Source organism: Symsagittifera roscoffensis, chromosome 3 (assembly GCF_963678635.1).
Source record: "Symsagittifera roscoffensis chromosome 3, txSymRosc1.1, whole genome shotgun sequence".
NCBI classification, from domain to species: Eukaryota; Metazoa; Xenacoelomorpha; order Acoela; family Convolutidae; genus Symsagittifera; species Symsagittifera roscoffensis.
The window spans coordinates 57,429,437-57,446,719 of NC_087064.1; the positions used below are offsets into that span (position 1 = coordinate 57,429,437).

The 17,283-nt window shown below is 35.9% G+C and overlaps 3 protein-coding genes across 7 annotated transcripts in view; 2 read left to right on the forward strand and 1 right to left on the reverse strand.

The window, feature by feature from the left end:
- LOC134842984 (calcium/calmodulin-dependent protein kinase type II delta chain-like) overlaps positions 1 to 17,283 on the reverse strand; it is a 70,161-nt gene that overhangs the window by 39,900 nt on the left and 12,978 nt on the right. For all 5 annotated transcript variants that reach the window (XM_063859550.1, XM_063859553.1, XM_063859552.1 and 2 more), the window contains exon 2: positions 16,901 to 17,250. In XM_063859550.1, coding sequence (XP_063715620.1) covers positions 16,901 to 17,246 — 346 coding nt within the window. In that variant the 5' untranslated portion in view covers positions 17,247 to 17,250. The remainder of the gene's footprint in view (positions 1 to 16,900; positions 17,251 to 17,283) is intronic.
- Positions 3,503 to 17,283, forward strand: part of LOC134842983 (protein phosphatase 1 regulatory subunit 21-like) — a 435,837-nt gene continuing 422,056 nt past the window's right edge. Inside the window, exon 1 of the mRNA XM_063859548.1 lies at positions 3,503 to 3,527. The gene's annotated coding sequence lies outside the window, so the exon portion shown is untranslated. The remainder of the gene's footprint in view (positions 3,528 to 17,283) is intronic.
- Positions 3,508 to 17,283, forward strand: part of LOC134842982 (condensin complex subunit 1-like) — a 132,818-nt gene continuing 119,042 nt past the window's right edge. Inside the window, exon 1 of the mRNA XM_063859547.1 lies at positions 3,508 to 3,528. The gene's annotated coding sequence lies outside the window, so the exon portion shown is untranslated. The remainder of the gene's footprint in view (positions 3,529 to 17,283) is intronic.

Sequence of the window (17,283 nt, forward strand, 5' to 3'; positions counted from 1 at the left end):
CGTCAGAAGCAGATAGTAATCTGCTGCTTCTACAATCCCCCCAAAAACAGCCCGTATAGAGCATCTCCCGACAACATAAAAGACGTCTTAAAACAGCTTCATGACTCGCTTAGTGACAACTCATCGCAACTCATCCTAACCGGAGATATAAATCTTGCAGAAGCAAACTGGGACAGCCTAAACTCAAACGACGAATACGAAGCCAACATACTGGACACTCTAGAAAAGTACGATCTACATCAGCTAATCACGTGCCACGAAGGCAGGAGCCTCGATGTATTCCTTGCCACTGACCCGACTCTTGTGCTAAGTTCGGCTACCGACTCAGCACTAGAAGCACAATACTCATCAAACGGAAAAAAGTGTTCCGATCATCACGCATACAAAACTTATTTGTCCCTACCAACTTCGAGCAAATTAACAACCCCAGCTATTAAAAGCGCATACCAGAAAACCGACTGGGATGATTTCAACAAACAAATCGTCAGCCAGCCATTTACACCATACTGCTACAGCAACATTGACGTCCTACTGTTACAGTGGTACAAATGGCTCGAGAACATCATCGACGAAAAAATACCCCGATTCACCAAACACAGGGCAGAAATTCCACCCTGGATTAGATCATCCACCTCACATCAAATGAAGATAGTCGCGACAATGAAGCGTAAATACTCAAAAGCAAACTCACTCTCGCTACTCCTGAAAATCAAAAAAGCTGAAAAAAGCCTGAACGAAGAAATCAAAATGGATCAAGCCATATTCGAAGCTAAAGTATTCAAGAGCCGCCGCATGTCTGATCTTCAGAAATACTTGAAATCGATACACAAAAAGCATCCCCTACCAGACGAAATGTTCCTTAATCAATCACCGGACACAACTGAAACAGCAGTAAACAATGAACAAAAATGTTCTCTGTTTAACAAATTTTTCAACCAAGTTTTCAGCAAACAAGGTGAACTAACCGGCAAACAAACTTACATAAAATCAGAAATAAACCACCTGAAACTATCCGAGGAAGAAATAACCAGATGCCTCCAATCACTGAAAACAAAAAAAGCATGCGGTCCGGACAACATTGGAAACATTATCCTGAAACACGCGACCTCACTCGCAAAATCTCTAAAGCTCATTTTTCAAACCTGCATTAATAAAGGATCATTTCCACGCCGATGGCAAACCAGTGAAATAACACCAGTCTTTAAAGAAAACAACAAGGCAGACATATCGCAATACAGACCCATCAGTCTTTTGGCAAATGTATCAAAGGTATTTGAAAAAATACTCTTCGACTGATTATATCCAACAATCGAAACTAAACTACACCCAGCACAGTTCGGTTTCAGAAAAAACAGATCAGCGATCATACAACTTCTGTTGTTTCTGAACGAAATTTATCTGGAAAACGACATCAAAGAAAACGCTGAACTATGGGTCCTATACGTAGACTTCAGTAAAGCCTTTGACAAGGTCCCACATCAACCACTGATATCCAAAATTGCAAAAATGGGAATTGGCGGGAAAATCCTTGAACTACTAGCCAGCTACCTAACAGCACGAAAACAATGTGTTAAAATTGATAGAAGCAAATCTCCAGTCACGCCAGTAACAAGTGGAGTACCACAGGGTTCAATACTAGGTCCGCTCAAGTTCCTGATATACGTTAACGATCTTCCAGAATCAGTCAAACCGAGCACTTCTTTTGGCTACGCCGACGACTTTAAAGTAATTGCAAAGAACTACGAAGAAGCAATTGTCCTCGGAACGGAAATTGAAAAGTGGAGTCTCAAAAACCAAATGGTACTAAATATGGGAAAAAGTAAGGCACTACGCATTAAAAGAAATACAGAGCCTGTGAGTTCAAAAGGCGTGAAACTAGGCACTGTCAACTCCCAGAAAGACCTAGGAGTGATAATGACAAAAAACATCTCGTGGAACGAAAACATTAAACGTAGTACCGGTAAAGCATGGCGAGCCTTCTTCAACCTCAAACGTAACATCTCATGCTATGCAAATCTCGAAACAAAATTGAACGCCTATGTAGGCTACGTCGTCCCTGTCATTTCCTATGCATCGCAGGTATGGTACCCATCAAAAACCGAAATGCGGGAAATCGAAAGAGTTCAACAAAAAGCTACTACATGGATACTTAACTACTCCATCGGATACAAAGAGAGACTACGTACCCTGAAGATCTTACCACTCTCAATGTACATCGAACTCCTTGATATACTGTTTCTTCAATCGGTCATGGACGGTAAATACAGCGTCAGTGAAGATTCAATTCCAATATCACTGAGAGAAAGCACCACGAGACAATGCAGCGAATTCGAGCTCAACAAAAACCGCATCAGCAAAACAGACCAAAATTTCTGGAGGAGAGCCCCGAAACTTTTAAATATACTCCACAAACAGTTTCGCGACAACCCGACGAAAAAACAACTGACAGAAAGTTACTTCAACTACTTTGAAAACAGGTACAATCAGCTAGACACATGCACCTGGCGTGTACTGTGTTCCTTTGAATCGTGTAACCCCTACCAAAAACTCATGCCAGCTGAAAACTGAAGGGTTGACACCCCTGGGCCAATGAGCCCTAAAGCCTCTACTACTACTACTACTACTACTACTGTTAGATCTTCTTTCATCAAAAGAAAATAATAATTCTTAAAAACTGTTTTTGCTTTTCTGTAAAAAAGATATTCTTGAAATTGATTTTGTCATCATCAGTTATTGCAAATACTTGGTTCATCAGGAATTGGAATTGGTCAACTAACATGGAATTGTGGAGTTAAAGCGTACGAATTTGAACTGAAAAATAATTAAGGAAAATTTTTTTTCTTTTTTTTTCTTTTTTTTTTACTTAAGGTAATCAGAAGGCCAAAAGTTTCATAGTAACCGAGGTTACAGCCAGGAGTCCCTTCATCACGTGTTCCAGTCAAAATCCTTGGAATTTTTTAGATATGGAAGTGATAATGATAAAAGAAGATGACAAGTGTTTAATCCAGTTTCCAATTCCAGACCAATTAAGGAATTGGTCTGGAATTGGAAACTGGATTGATTTTTTGAAATAAATAAGTAATGCTTTCAAAACATAGAAAAACACGTATCATCGACTATATACATATCAACTAAAATTGCGCAAAGGTAATGAACTGACACTGACTCATTTATTGAAGAAGCGCTTAGTCTGAACATTGCGCGAATAATTTTTGCTCAGAAGGCAAACTGAAAACCACCGTTCCGGGTCACAACTGGTGCGCTTCAGAGGAGCCAGGTCTTTTACCAGACCATCATGCAATAACTCATTTAGTATAAGTTAAAATTAGTGGAAGATTTGAAAAGGAAGCGGTTAGAACACAAAAACTTTGTTGAGAATCCGTGAATTTCAAATCTTCCACTAATTTCAACGTATACTAATTGAGTTATTGCATTGTGGTCTGGATCAAAGACCTGGCTCCTCTGAAGCCCACCAGTTGTGACCCGGAACGGTGGATTTCAGTAATTGTTGTGATAAACTTATTAAATAGATTTGTCCATTTCAAATTCACATACCGTGTAATTTCAGATAGATTGAGCTAGAGAACCGAATCGAAAAACATTAATAACAAGTCCCACGCCTCTAGCTTCGTGGGTGAAGAGTGTTGACTATTGATGGTGTTTATAATTGGAATCAGCTCCCTGAAAGCAGCAACCAAAGTAGCCCCAAACGATTTGAAGAGAGTGTTATCCCGCATTAGCTTTGCATCGAAAGGATTGAGTCTCAACCCCAACTCTATCCACAAACTTTTGAACCTTGAACTTCTCTTAGAAAGGGGAAAACTCTGTGAGGCAAAAGACATCATACTTTGGCACGACGTGTTAAACGACACAATAGCCAAACACAGACTGAACGATCAGAAAGCAGAAAAAGTCTGATCAATACGCTCAGAAAACATACCTGGCGAGTTAGGGCGATTATTTTTTATCAAAGAGAAAACGCGAACCATATTTTTGCAGAAATAAGAACATTGAATACTCTAGTAATACCAGCCTGAAAGAAATTAATTTCAAGTCGCAAACAGAAAGAGTGGTGGTACCAATCAAAACTCAGGAAAATACATCCCTCAACGAACTTGGAAAAAAAAGTTTCTGGAAACGATTCTTCAGCGGTTAACAAATGTTGAATCACTCGTCAAGAAATATCGTCCACTGCACAGAAAAAAAAATCAAAGAAGAGAAGCAAAAGAAAGACCAAGAGAAGCAGGCCTCAAAAGAAGAAAAAGAAGAAAAACAAGAAAAAGTAGGAATAGTTTATCTTTTTTAAAGGTAGCTACCTTTAATTTAGTTGTTTCGGAGCGGCCTAGATGAAGTCTGTAGAAATGAGTAATCTTTCTAGGAGAAATATGAACAAATCACAGGCCGATGATGCCTGGATTTGTGTTGATTGTGAAAAAGAATTCGGAGATCCAATGGATCAAGTAATGGAATGCGATAACTGCTCCAAACATTTATGTGCAAAATGCTTAAAAATGCCATCGGCAGTTTACGAATTCATGTGTAAAAGTAAAGGCACATGGTGTTGTGATACGTGTACACCCGAGGTAAAAAGCCTAATTAAGGGTGCAACTGCTCCAAAAATGAATCCGGACGTGGATAAGACGGTTGATTCCGTGAAGAGTCTAATGGAGCACTTCTACTACTTCATGAATGGAACGAAAACCAAATCACAGCCAACAATGGGATCAAGCACAGTGAAAGATAATGCCTGGAAAGTAGAGCCTCAGGTCACCAAACCCCTGAAAGGCATAATTTTGGAAGCTGGAGCAGAACAAAAACGGGAAGAAGAAGACTTAGGAAGGAAAAAGAATCTTATCATACACAAAGCCCCTGAAAATCAGCCAAGGGACTCAAAAAAACTATATAATGAAAACATGTCATTAATCCAGCAACTATGCTCTACCATAGAAATTGAACCAACTAAGATTAAAAACTGTACCCGACTAGGCAAAACCCCTGAACAAGAGAACAGCGCGAGCCCCGCCCACTGAGAATCACTCTGGACTCACCGGAGGACGCGGAATGCATGATGAAAAATTTGAAAAAAAAACTTAAGTTTGCCGAAGACGAAATCAGACAACTAAGAGTCATTCCTGATAGGAGCATGAAAGAAAGAGAAAATCTGCGTTTTCTAGTGCAACGGGCAAAAAACTTAACAGCAGAGGAACCCGGGAACTTCATACACATTGTAAGTGGGAACAAAATCATCAGAGTATAGAAAAGAGAGACAAAAGAATTGCAAAGAACAACGCCGGAAACAGAGAACATTGTGAGCTCTGGTTCGGGAATGTAGACACATTAACTCCTGATAAATTCATTGAACTACAAGTACTACTACAACAAGCAAATACGTTACCACACATCATTGCCCTAACTGAAGCGAAACCCAAGAATTCTGTAATTATGTGGCACAAACTCGAGTGCTACAATTTAAAACAAAAAAAAACATGAATCCAAACGAGAAGGGGAGAGGCATGTTGTTTTATATTCGAAAGGACATCGATTACAAGGAAATAGACGATGAATCTGGATTAGAGGAACTGCAAGTAAAAAATCTTATGCAATAATCTAACAAAGAGAGAAGTTGTGATAGCTTCAAACTATAGGAGCCCATCATCTACCCCCGAAAACAACTACAACCTTAACAACTTCTTAAGAAGCATTGGATTCAACCGTTCTAGATACATTGTACTAGGAGACATGAATTACAGAGATATAGATTGGCATTATATCAGCACGAATCATGACGAGAACAGCAAGGAACACCAATTTTTCGAAGCTGTAAAAGATTCTTATCTCAATCAACACATTGACAGACCAACGCGGGTGCAAAAAACAACAAACCATCACTACAAGATCTCATGCTAGCCGACAAAACCCTGGAACCAACTAGCATAGAATACATCTTCCCGCTCGGTAAGGGTAATCACACACTAATCTAAGCAAAATTTGATCTCTAGACAACAAAGCGATGTAAAGAGAGACCGAATTACAATAAAGGGAGCTACGTGGAACTCCGATCAGATTTAAACACCAAAATAATGTCTGAAGAATCGCAAACGCTAGAGCAAAACTGGGAAAAATTTAAAAGCACTCTTAATCGTGCTGTTAAGAAGTTCATCCCTAAAATTAAATTGCATTTAAAGCAAAACAAAATGCCAATGAGACCCGAAGTTAGAGATGCAGTTCGTAAAAAAACAAAAAAATTAGAGAGATGTCAGGAGAAATAAAACAAGAAAAAACTATGAAAAATATACGAAGGCTCGAAACAAAGTCAGGAAACTGACACGGAACTGTGTTCAAATACATGAAGAAGATATATCAAAAAGCATAAAACAGCAAACTAAAAAGTTTTGGAACTATGTAAACAAAAAAATTCAATCCACTGAGACGATACCTGCACTCAAAATTAGCGATAATAATTGGGCAAAGACCAACAGGGAGAAAACGACTGAGCTGTCTGATTTCTTCAATTCAATTTTCACCATAGAAACACCTGGCAGCATGGATTTATTGGATCTCCAAGAGCAGCAAATATCAGATGATCTATATCTCTCTAAAGAGGTAATACTACATGAACTTGCAGCGTTGGACACCACCAAATCGATGGGAGCTGACAAAATTCACCCAAAGATTTTGAACGAATGCCGATATGAATTAGCTGAATTCCTGTGTACTTTAAAGCAAAACTCCTGGGATAAGGGAGAAATACCCGAAGATTGGAAATGCGCAAATATAACAGTGATTCACAAAAAAGACGCAAAATGTGACCCAAACAATTAGAGACCTGTTGGCCTCACATCAATCTGTTGCAAAATAATGGAAAAAGTGATATGAAGACACTTGTTTGACTTTTTGAGACAAAACAACATCTTATCAGACAAACAGTATGCTTTCTTACCAGGTCGACCAACGACACTCCAGTTATTAAAAGCGCTCGACGACTGAACTGCGAAACTGGACAAGGGTTATGAGGTAGAAATAGTGTACATTGACTTCCAAAAAGCTTTTGATAGCGTTCCCCACAAAAACTATTGAACACAATACCCAAATATGGGATCAAAGGGCAAACTTTAAACTGGATCACAGAATTTTTAACGGATAGCAGCCAACGGGTAGTGGTAAACGAAAGCTTTTCGGAGTGGGCAGCGGAGTCCCACAAGGATCTGTCCGGGGCCAATACTTTTTTTGCTATACATCAACTCGATGACGGATGGCATTACATCCCCTATGCTTCTATACGCAGATGACGCCAAAATATTCAGATCAATTACTGATTAGATTCAAGAGGAAAAACTACAATTTGACCTGAATGAAATTTCCAAATTGGCTAAAAGCAGTTTAATGAAGTTCAATCTGACAAAATGTCATACACTCACCCTAACGGGAAGAACGAAACAATCTGAATAGAACTATACCTTAAATGGCGGAAAACAACTGAGCAAAGTTGAATCAGAGAAAGATCTGGGAGTTATCGTTGATTCAAGATTACAATACCGTGAGCACATCGCCAAAAAGAAGAAAGTGTCAAACAGTATAGTCGCGATAATTAGGAAAAGTTTCGTGAGCCTTACCTCTGAAAATCTAACGACCCTGTACAAAGCCTTAGTAAGAACACATCTGGTGTATGCAAATCGGGCATGGTATCCATACCTTAAAAAAGACAAAATTACGATTGAAAATGTTCAGCGACGCGCAACGAAACTTATTCCAGGTATACGAAAATACAGCTACTTGAAACGACTTCAGATTTTGAAACTACCAAAACTCGAGTATAGACGCAAACGCGGTAGAATGATTGAAGTCTTCAAAATTCTGAACGGTCTATACGATACAGCAGCGCCTGAAAGATTTTTTACAATCAACGAAAGCGACACAAGAAGAAACCTTTTCAAGGTTGTGAGCAAGAAGACCAGATCTACTGCTAGACAAAACTTTTTTACAGTTGCAGCCATCAACGACTGGAACTCGTTCCTCGAAAAAGTAATATTAACCGAGAGTGTACACGTTTTCAATTCAAGACTAGACAAACTATGGGCGTCTGAAAAATATGACGCATCCTTTATGGAATGACGAAATGGACGTCCAAGAAAGAACTGGTCGACAACCTGTGAACCTGTGTAAAATCATTGTTTTTAACCAGACTAAATGGCGTCAATACATCTGTCAACCAAATTTGTTTATCGAGTCTGGTAAAATGTCCATGTTATTACTTTTCTGGTAAAATTTCAGTCTGGTAAAAATTCGGACCCGGCTTTAAAGTATCATCATGTACCTGTTCGAAATTCTTATTGGTCTTGAAACAAAAAAGTTTTCAACGTAACGCCCATTAAATCTTTCGGCAAAATTTAACTTTTAACTTCTTGTGTTCCTGTTTAGGTGATTGATTGCAAATAGAAGTTTTTCGTAGGCTAGAAAAAAAAAGTTACTTTATTTTCTAGAATAGGCTAATTGTTTTCCTGTCGAGAAACATTGATACTGGTAATACATTTTCTTTAAATTTAAGATCAGATGCACCAAAATAATTTTCCATATATCATAGATAATTCACATTGATGACTCTTAGATATCTCACATTGACTTTTCTTCAATGGTTTTTTGTCCAGTGCGATTGTGTATTTATCAACTTTTCTAACAGGTTCTCTACTGTAGATGATAAGCGCTGTTTGCATAGCATTGAGTTGAAGTAAGTGTTGCAATATTTTTTCAAGTTTTCTTCAGGCAAGCTCAATGTTTTTCGTCACAGAGAAGATTTGTTTCATCTGCATGCTCAACTACTTCGCATGAGTAATTCAGCTCCTTTTTAAGATCCTTGACGTGCAGTTTCAATTTGAGAGGTTCCAATACAGTGCCTTATCATGCACTTTGACGAAGTGTGCTCCAGTCCGAATCGTTTTTTTTACTATTGTTTTCTGACATTGATCGCTTGTGGAAAAATTTACCAAGTCGATGGCAGGTTTAGAAAAACGTGATTGTTGAATTTTTGTTTTCAATTTTAGCGGCCAAAAGAACGAAATGATTTCGAGAGATCTATTAATGAGCAAGCAACAAAATTCTTAATGAATCCGTCAAAAATACGAAAACATCAATTTATTTAATGAATCCGTCGAAAATAAGAAAACATCAACTGTTGAGCATGATGTTCTAAGGCCAAGTTGAGTGCTGCTTAAAAGACAGTGAGATAAATGATATTAAATTATTGTTTTTCCATAACTTTTCAAACATAACTTCGTATTTTGGCGTGAGAGTTTTTTCTGTTATCTTTCATGAAAGAGATTGTTTTTCAAGTCATCATAGAGACGGAAAATAAGATGCGTGTAAATTTCATTGCAATCAATTTTAGGAGCCCATGGTGGAAAGTCAGATAATTTTTGTGGTTTTTTGCAGAAAGTTTGAGAAGTTTTCTTTGACGGTGGTTAAGAATCTCTAGAAATTGGAGATTTGATCTCATGTTTGTTTTGATGTAACTCTGCAGTAAGACAGCTCTTGGTTTCTTTTTCATAGAAGCAACCTTGTGTTGAAACATAGTAGCTAAGGCGATTTGCCATTTTGAGGCTACTTGTAATGATTTCTCCAGTGAAAATTTTCAGAAAAGAAATGCTCTTAGTTGATTTTTTGGCGTTTCTTGTGTTGTTGATTATGTTACATTTTTCTCACGCTCGGTTTTTTTTCTGACTGAAAATAATGACCGTTGCCTTTGGGTTATTTTGCTGGTAGAAGCTTGCTCAACCAAATATTTGAAAAATCTTTTGAGTAGTGTTTCTCATCAAATATATCATGCTTGAGGAGATTTTTGTTTCCACGTTCTTTCAGTTCAAATATGAAAAAAATGCCAAGTGATCTGTCTCGGCAGGAGATATAGGTATGATTGATTTGTTTTTTTTTTTGGTCTTCTAACAGAATTAGGTGATAATGAAGCCTATTATATTTTTCGAATGAAAAGGAAATTTTTTATGAGAAACATTGAGAAAAGATGATGTCAAAATTGTATCATGTAAATCTTAATCGTCGTTTTTAAGATAGATCAAGCTCTAAACACCAAAAAATTTCAAATTAGTGTTAATTGATGTTACAACCAATCGGATGAGCAAAATGGTGGTTTTTTCATTTTTGGACAGTCGGTCATATTTGGAAGTTTGAACTTGAGCTGAACGTTGATCTTGATTTTGGGGAGCAAAGTAATTTTTCAAAAATTCGAATTGAGCCTGTCATGCTCAAGTTTCTCGCGACATCTGAAAATGCGAGAAAAATAGATCAGAAGATTCGAGTGAGGATCGCGGGAAAATTGCTGAAAAGTGCTATAGTAAAATTGCTATTCGCAATTTTACTGGAAATATACGTCGTGAGTAGAGCTATCTTGTTCCTGATAGGAAGACGAAACTGCAGGAAGGGAGCAAGAAAAACGATCGACTGTACCAGAGTGAACCTTGAGTGGAAGGGTGGACAGCTGAAGCTGCCCAATGGTCCAGATAGAAGAATTTATTCTTGAGTTAAAACATATTTATTCAAAACTTCGTGAGTTAGACTTTATTACCAAGTAAATTCAGGTCTGAATTTTTTCTGGCTAGGCTTCTGCAATTTGGATGTAAAACGTTTTGTACTAACCTTTTTTTAAATTTTTTTGAGATGAGAGTAAATTTATCAGTGGACCTAGATGTGGATGAACGTCATCTGATCGAGGAAGTTTTGTTCTAGAAAGTTGTGTGTGATTAATGTGAAAATCAGAAAAAAAAGTTATTATGATTAAAATAGTAAAATTGGTCGCTAACGTAGGAATTGTAGGGAAGAAAAACTTTACATAATTTTTCAAAGTTATTGCATTGCGCTGGAGTGGCAACCAGAAAATCTATTTTAAACAATTGATGGCATTCCATGGAAAACAAATTGTCTTGTTTCTTCTATTCAAAGATCGTAAATCACTAGCTCTTTTCTATCACAAAAGCAAGCACAGATAAACACAGATAAACCTGTTACGATTTATAATAATTGCTTTCAAGAAAAAATAAACAAAATTATTACACCGAATTTGAAGATTGCAAAAATTAAATTGTTTTATCGAAGAAAGCCCTTAAATTAATTTTTTTGAAACTGATAGTGGTTTTGATTGCAGCCTTGACGATGAGAGAGATAGTTTGATTTTATTAGTATGGCGCCTATAAGTGTGCATTTGAAAGCTATTACGATGTGTTCAATTATGAGTATTGATAATGCTGCAATGCGTTTTAGAGAACGACTTGCATAAGTTTACATAATCATCGAAAATTTGACTCAGGGAATTAAAAAAAAAATTAAGTAAAAAAGGAACGTTGTTATTTTTATTGAAAAGGATTTTATCCCAAAATATAATCGTATATCCTTTCAAACCCTCCTCAAACCCTCGACATCAGTTTGAGCACCTCAAAACCAGCTCTAGATCCAAAATTTTGGTTATTCTCCTAAATCATCATTCATCAAAGTAGCATCATGGTTAACGTCAATTTAACATTGGCGGTATTTGCAAATAAAGACTTTATGTGGGCCATTTTTGGGGCTAAAGTTGGTAGTAATTACCATAACATTTTCCTGTTATTTACTAATGAAATCATCAGGATAAAAACATTTTTAAGGACAGAGTTGGTCCGATCTTGGACAACAACGCGTTTTGATTTTTGTTAAGGTTACCGAATTAAAACTTTATTTTTCCCTTTACTGGTGCTAACTTTGGGTGAATATATTTTACTGTCATTAGTAGGATGTCAGTCTTAATCCGAGCTTTTATACTCGACCCTACAAATAAGTTGTTACTTTCCTCTGCAACAGAGAACGGGAAAAACTCGCGGTTTTCGGCATCAGTCGATTTGAAGGTTCTTGCATCTGGACTGTTGTTGTCACTGTCTAATCCAGCTCCTCTGCTTATATTTTTGATGATTTTAGTCTTTCTCGGGTAAATTTAAATTAAAACTTACAGACAGGTTGAGCAGATTGATCATCAGGAACAAAAACAACAAAAAAATTGCAAAACTGAAACAGAAACTAGAGGCAAAGCAGAGGAAAATACAGAAACTAAAATCCCACGACATGGGGATGGAGACGTGGAAAAGAGAGTAGTACAAAAAAGACGAGTTTGTATTGCTTCATTAAACTAAATTTTGTCCTCTTCATTTTTAAGATATTTGATATCCTTTTTTGAATTATTATCAACTAACGCATTATAGTGTTTTATTTGCACCATCGAAGTAAGCAGCTTATCTTCTAAAAACATTGGGTGAGTTGTAAAAAATCCAAACAAGTTTTGTAAATGGCCAATTTGTTCAAGTTATCAGATTTTTCAAAGCTCAATTAATGATTTTACATTTTAGATTTTCTTTTTTTGTCTTTATTTTGACAGAGTTTTTAGTAAATTACGTTGCTTTCTTTTGGCCAGATATCAGTAAAATACGTTGCTTTAATTTGGCTCCAAATCTGTTGTATAAGAAAATGACTTTAAGGCAGATTTGAAGTAACTCGGTCGTTATTCTTGATACTTGATTGTAATTATGTTGTTGTTAGGTAATTCAAGATTTTCATAAAACTCGGATGCCTTGAAACAATCATTTAATATTTAACGAATTATTTCAAAAAAATAAGTTTCAGAATTTAGTAATGTTTAAACTTCGGGTTTTTTTGCTAGTAGAAATTTACTACAAAAATTAGAAATTTAAGGGATAGTTTCCGGGTTGGTTGATGCCAAAAGTCAAAAAAGATAATCAGTTTAATTACAACTAAATTTCAACAATTGGACTATATTTGTGGGTTAAGAAACTTTTCATTTAAAAAACTCAGTAAGACTAATCAAATAATTTGCAGACATTTTTTTGCCGTGTGAGTCGAGGTTTTCGTACCCTTTTTTTCTCAGGGATTCGACCCCCTGCCGACCCAAAGGGTCCCCCCTTTGGTACCTTTTAAGAAATCCATTTTTGACCGACCGACCCTAAAATTTTTCTAAAGGCGCTTTTGGCGCCAAAATATACTAATTTCGAGGGGGGAGCGCGCGCCGAAAAAACGCGATTATTTGGTCAAAATTTTCCAAAAACTGCCTAAAAACGCTTTTTTTTTGGATTTTTTCAAAATTTTGCCTGCGGCGCTGAAAATTTGCCCAAAATATCTATTCGGTCGACCTAAAAAAAAGGCCGACATTTCGAATTTTTTTTGAAAATCCGCCCCCCCCCCCTCCCTCGAGAAAATCCTAGATCCACCCCTGGTAGTGATGCCAAATATAAATGTTCCATGTCTATCGAACCCCTTGTTGTCTCCGAGCGAAGTGCAAAGGCAATGGAGCCTATACTGTTACTCGACTGTTATTTTTCGACTTTTTGCAAACTTGGAGGTGAAGCTGTCTTTATTGTTTGTCAGTTCCCTTTAGTTTAGCATAGCTTAGAGTATTTAAACTTCGACAATAAAAACAAATTTTGTCAATAAAGTGCAGTTTTTGGTCTTCCGTTGAACTCAAATGAACTAAGTTCTCGAAATAATCATTGAGTTGCTTATTATCAGCAAAATTTGGTTATCAGCAAAATGAGTTGGTGTGACTCGCCATATGTTAGGCAAAAATTCAGTTGGCATTATTTTGAAAGATTTGGCGAAAATTAGTGGGACTAATAACTGTCAAAGTAACACTCCCGAAATAAAAAAAGGCTGTCCCCTCAGGAATTCGGCTGATAAAGTTTCCCAGAACTAAAACAACCGAGACTGGAACAGAAAGAAAACCATCGTAGGGTGGCTGCGGAAGGCTTCACTAAAAGGAAAAAAGAGATTTGTGCCATTATGAAAATAAACACCCAGAGGAAAGACAAATAATGCAGTAAAAGAGGACGAATTAGATCAAAATGAAAAAGTAAATTGGAAAGGCGTTTTGAACCGCTCAGCAGCAAACTGAAAACTTGGAGGTAATTTTGGATCATATAATTTGTTCCCATTGTGTACAAAACATTTTGGGCCGAACAATATCCTGTCAGGGATAGGTTTAACGACAATTACTGGCTGACGTAAAAATTTTTGTTCTCAGACCTCAAAACTGTGTGCTCCGTGAGAAATAGAGTCCATATAAAGCGCCCATAGTGAAATTGAGAAACAAAAAACCATCAGACATCGGAGTTGAATTGTTAATATTTATCTTAGCATTAATATCGTTATGATCTCGTTCAACAAAGGTTGGACTTATCTGGGATGATGGTGATTAAAGCTTATCCATGAGGGTTTTTATTGTAGGCTTATTTCAATTTGTGAGACTTCAATGAAAACTTCAGTTTCACAGCATGAGAAAACTTTTTTTGAGAAGTTTTGATTTTTCAATTTATTTTTTGTCGTTAGCAAATTGACCGGGAAAACTGGAATGAAATAACCTGAAAACCAACGATCTTGTATCAAACTAATTGCATTTTCTCAAATCAATTATTGGAAAATATGTTCAGTCACTATGTAAAAGACCAGAGCTGATTTAAATTATCCGGACAAAACTAAAAAAGTCGAAGTTTGAAACAAGTTTTTTTCAAAATGAGTTGAACTAGCTAAAAAAGATGGCGACAAAACTTGCTTAAAATTTTAGCATGAATGTTATGATGCAAATTATTTTGCAAAAAAATAGATCCCAAAACCACAGATTTTAGATTATTAACAATTAAAAATTTTACTAAAACTACTGATTTAATTGTTGATAAAATTATAGCAAGTTATTTCTATTTTCTCTAAAGATTTTAGGAAGAATATTTTTTTAAAAAATGGTATTTTTTATAGTAAAGTTTACAGTATTTAGCTATATAACGAAAATTATTTTATTATTTTTGAATTTGAAAGATTATTTGTTCCTTATACTTTGTTTGTCTGTATAAAATATTTTTTCGTATAGTTTCTATGAATAACTGAATTAGTAGTTTTATAGTACTTTTTGATTGACTAAAAAACCTATAATGATCGTTTTGGGGTAATATTTTGAAGAAAAATGCAAATAATAAATCTGCTATCTTTCTAAGCAAGTTTTGATGTGATCATTTTTCACATAAAATTCGCCCAATTTGAGAAAAATGCGTTTTAAAGTTCAACTTAGTTAGTTTTTTCGGAATAATTTAAATGAGCACTGTATATCGGTAATTTTTTTTGTTCACTCATTTGTACAACTGTAAGATAACTGTTTTCAGCGGATGACAAGAATTTAAACGGAAAACGTATCAGACGGCTCCAATATATTTAAATTTAGAAAAAAATTGCGACACTATCATTTGGGACAAAAATCGAAAAGCTAACAAAACTTAAACAAAACTTAAACCCAAAATCGAAATTCCACAATTTAAACAAGAGTAAGTTATCTAATCTCATCGCATATGCAAATTTGTGTTATTAATGAAATAAGAAATTAAATTCAAGCTTTCAAAACAATTTGATAAGCCTAAAATATGCAATGACAACATGTGAAAAAATGATTTGGCCTTCAAAAAGCTCGATCGAAAGTTGATTGTGGTCAGTAAAAAAAATTTCAGACACGATAACCTTACAATTACGCGTAAAGTTCCATTATTGTTGTTTTAAAATCATTTTTTGTTCTAGTCACGTCTAATTTGCCTCTCGCCTGATTTTCTAGGACTTATTTTTTGTCTCGTCTAATTTTAAGTTTTTCTGCACAAGTTTTTTCATAGCAAACAGTATATTCAATTTTTCACATGAATCATTGTATAGTTTAGGCATTTGAAAGCTTTTTCTGATATAAAAATTGGATTTAAGATTTAGAAATTACTGAAAACACTTTTTTTTATTTGCAATTGGGTTATATACTTTTCTTGTGATTGTGAAATTTTGTTTTAAGTCATTAGTTTTGTTAGTTTTTCACTTTTTGTCCAAAATGTTCCTGCAAAACATAATCTCTATATTCCATTTTATTGAAGCCCTCTAATTTGCTTTCCGCTTAGGTTCCTATCACCCGTTTCCAGCATTTAAAACTTTTTTATATGTTTTATTATGTTTTATTATGTTCAACACACTTGTCAGCACATCACCGTTTCCAGCACATTCGTAACATTTTTAACTACGTGCACAGCAACCAAATTTTATTGTTTCAACGCGTATTTTTATGTTTCTATCTTCGAGGAAAAAAATTGGGACTACGATACAGAATTTCAACAAAACTTAAGTTTCCTATTTTTCAATAATTTCTTTTTTCAATTTTTTAAGGTGAGATTACTGCTTAGACCTCTCTGCGCTACTTGCTGTTTTTATGCTTAATGGCTTTATGACTTTTGAAACACGCATAGCCGGAAGTAAAGAAAACATCAAGCAGCGCAGAATGCTCGAAGTAGCGCAATAAATAAAGTTTCAATTGAGCCTAAAGAGTCTAAAGACAACCTAATGCATAAAATAAGACATAATTATTTGATCGATTGCGATTACTTTAACAAAGCATTGAAGCAGCAAAGGTTTGATAAAAAAGCATTGAAATTTTTAGATTAAAATTATTGATCATAAAGTGTACATCCGAAAAAAATCATAGAAAAAATTTGAAGTCTGAAATTTTTCTTTCGAATATATTCCTTAAAAAACATCTTAACAAGATGTAAGAAGAGTGAACTATCACAGTTCAAAATTTTTGTTTTTTATATTCATTTTTAATGGATAAATAGTTATCCAATCAGGTCTAGATAATATAGTTACTGATAGAAATTTCTCAGCGGCGCTTCAAAAGATTGAATAACCTTCTGCGCTTGCTCAGGTTGGTGCTCTTTCATTTATAAGTTTTCTTTATTATTGGATTATTGCACAATTTTTTATTACTATCAGGTAACCTTGCCACAAAAAAATTAAACGAGTAAACGATTTTGTTGATTTTCTGGACTTGAAAAAGTTCAGTTAGACTAACCTAGCACCTGTTGAATGCAGTGACTGGCGTCCTGTTCACAATAGCTCTCCCTGGCTACTATGTCATCAAACAGCTCCCCACCCTGGATCAGGTCAAACACCATGTAATACCTCTTGTCCTCATGTGAAGTGAAATGCAGCCTCACAATCGAATGGTGTTTCAGCATACGACATATCCTCGCCTCACGGTCCAATTTCTCCTTCTGTTTCGCATTCAGTTTCTCCGTGTTGATGATTTTTGCTGCGTAGTCTTTGCTTTCGGTTAAATGAACACATCGGTGCACTTTGCTGAAGGCGCCCTGTCCTATTTTCTCACACAGATCGTACGTGTCGGCGAAATGAGGCATGGTCCTGCCAACAGAAATGCAAATTCTTTCTGGGTAT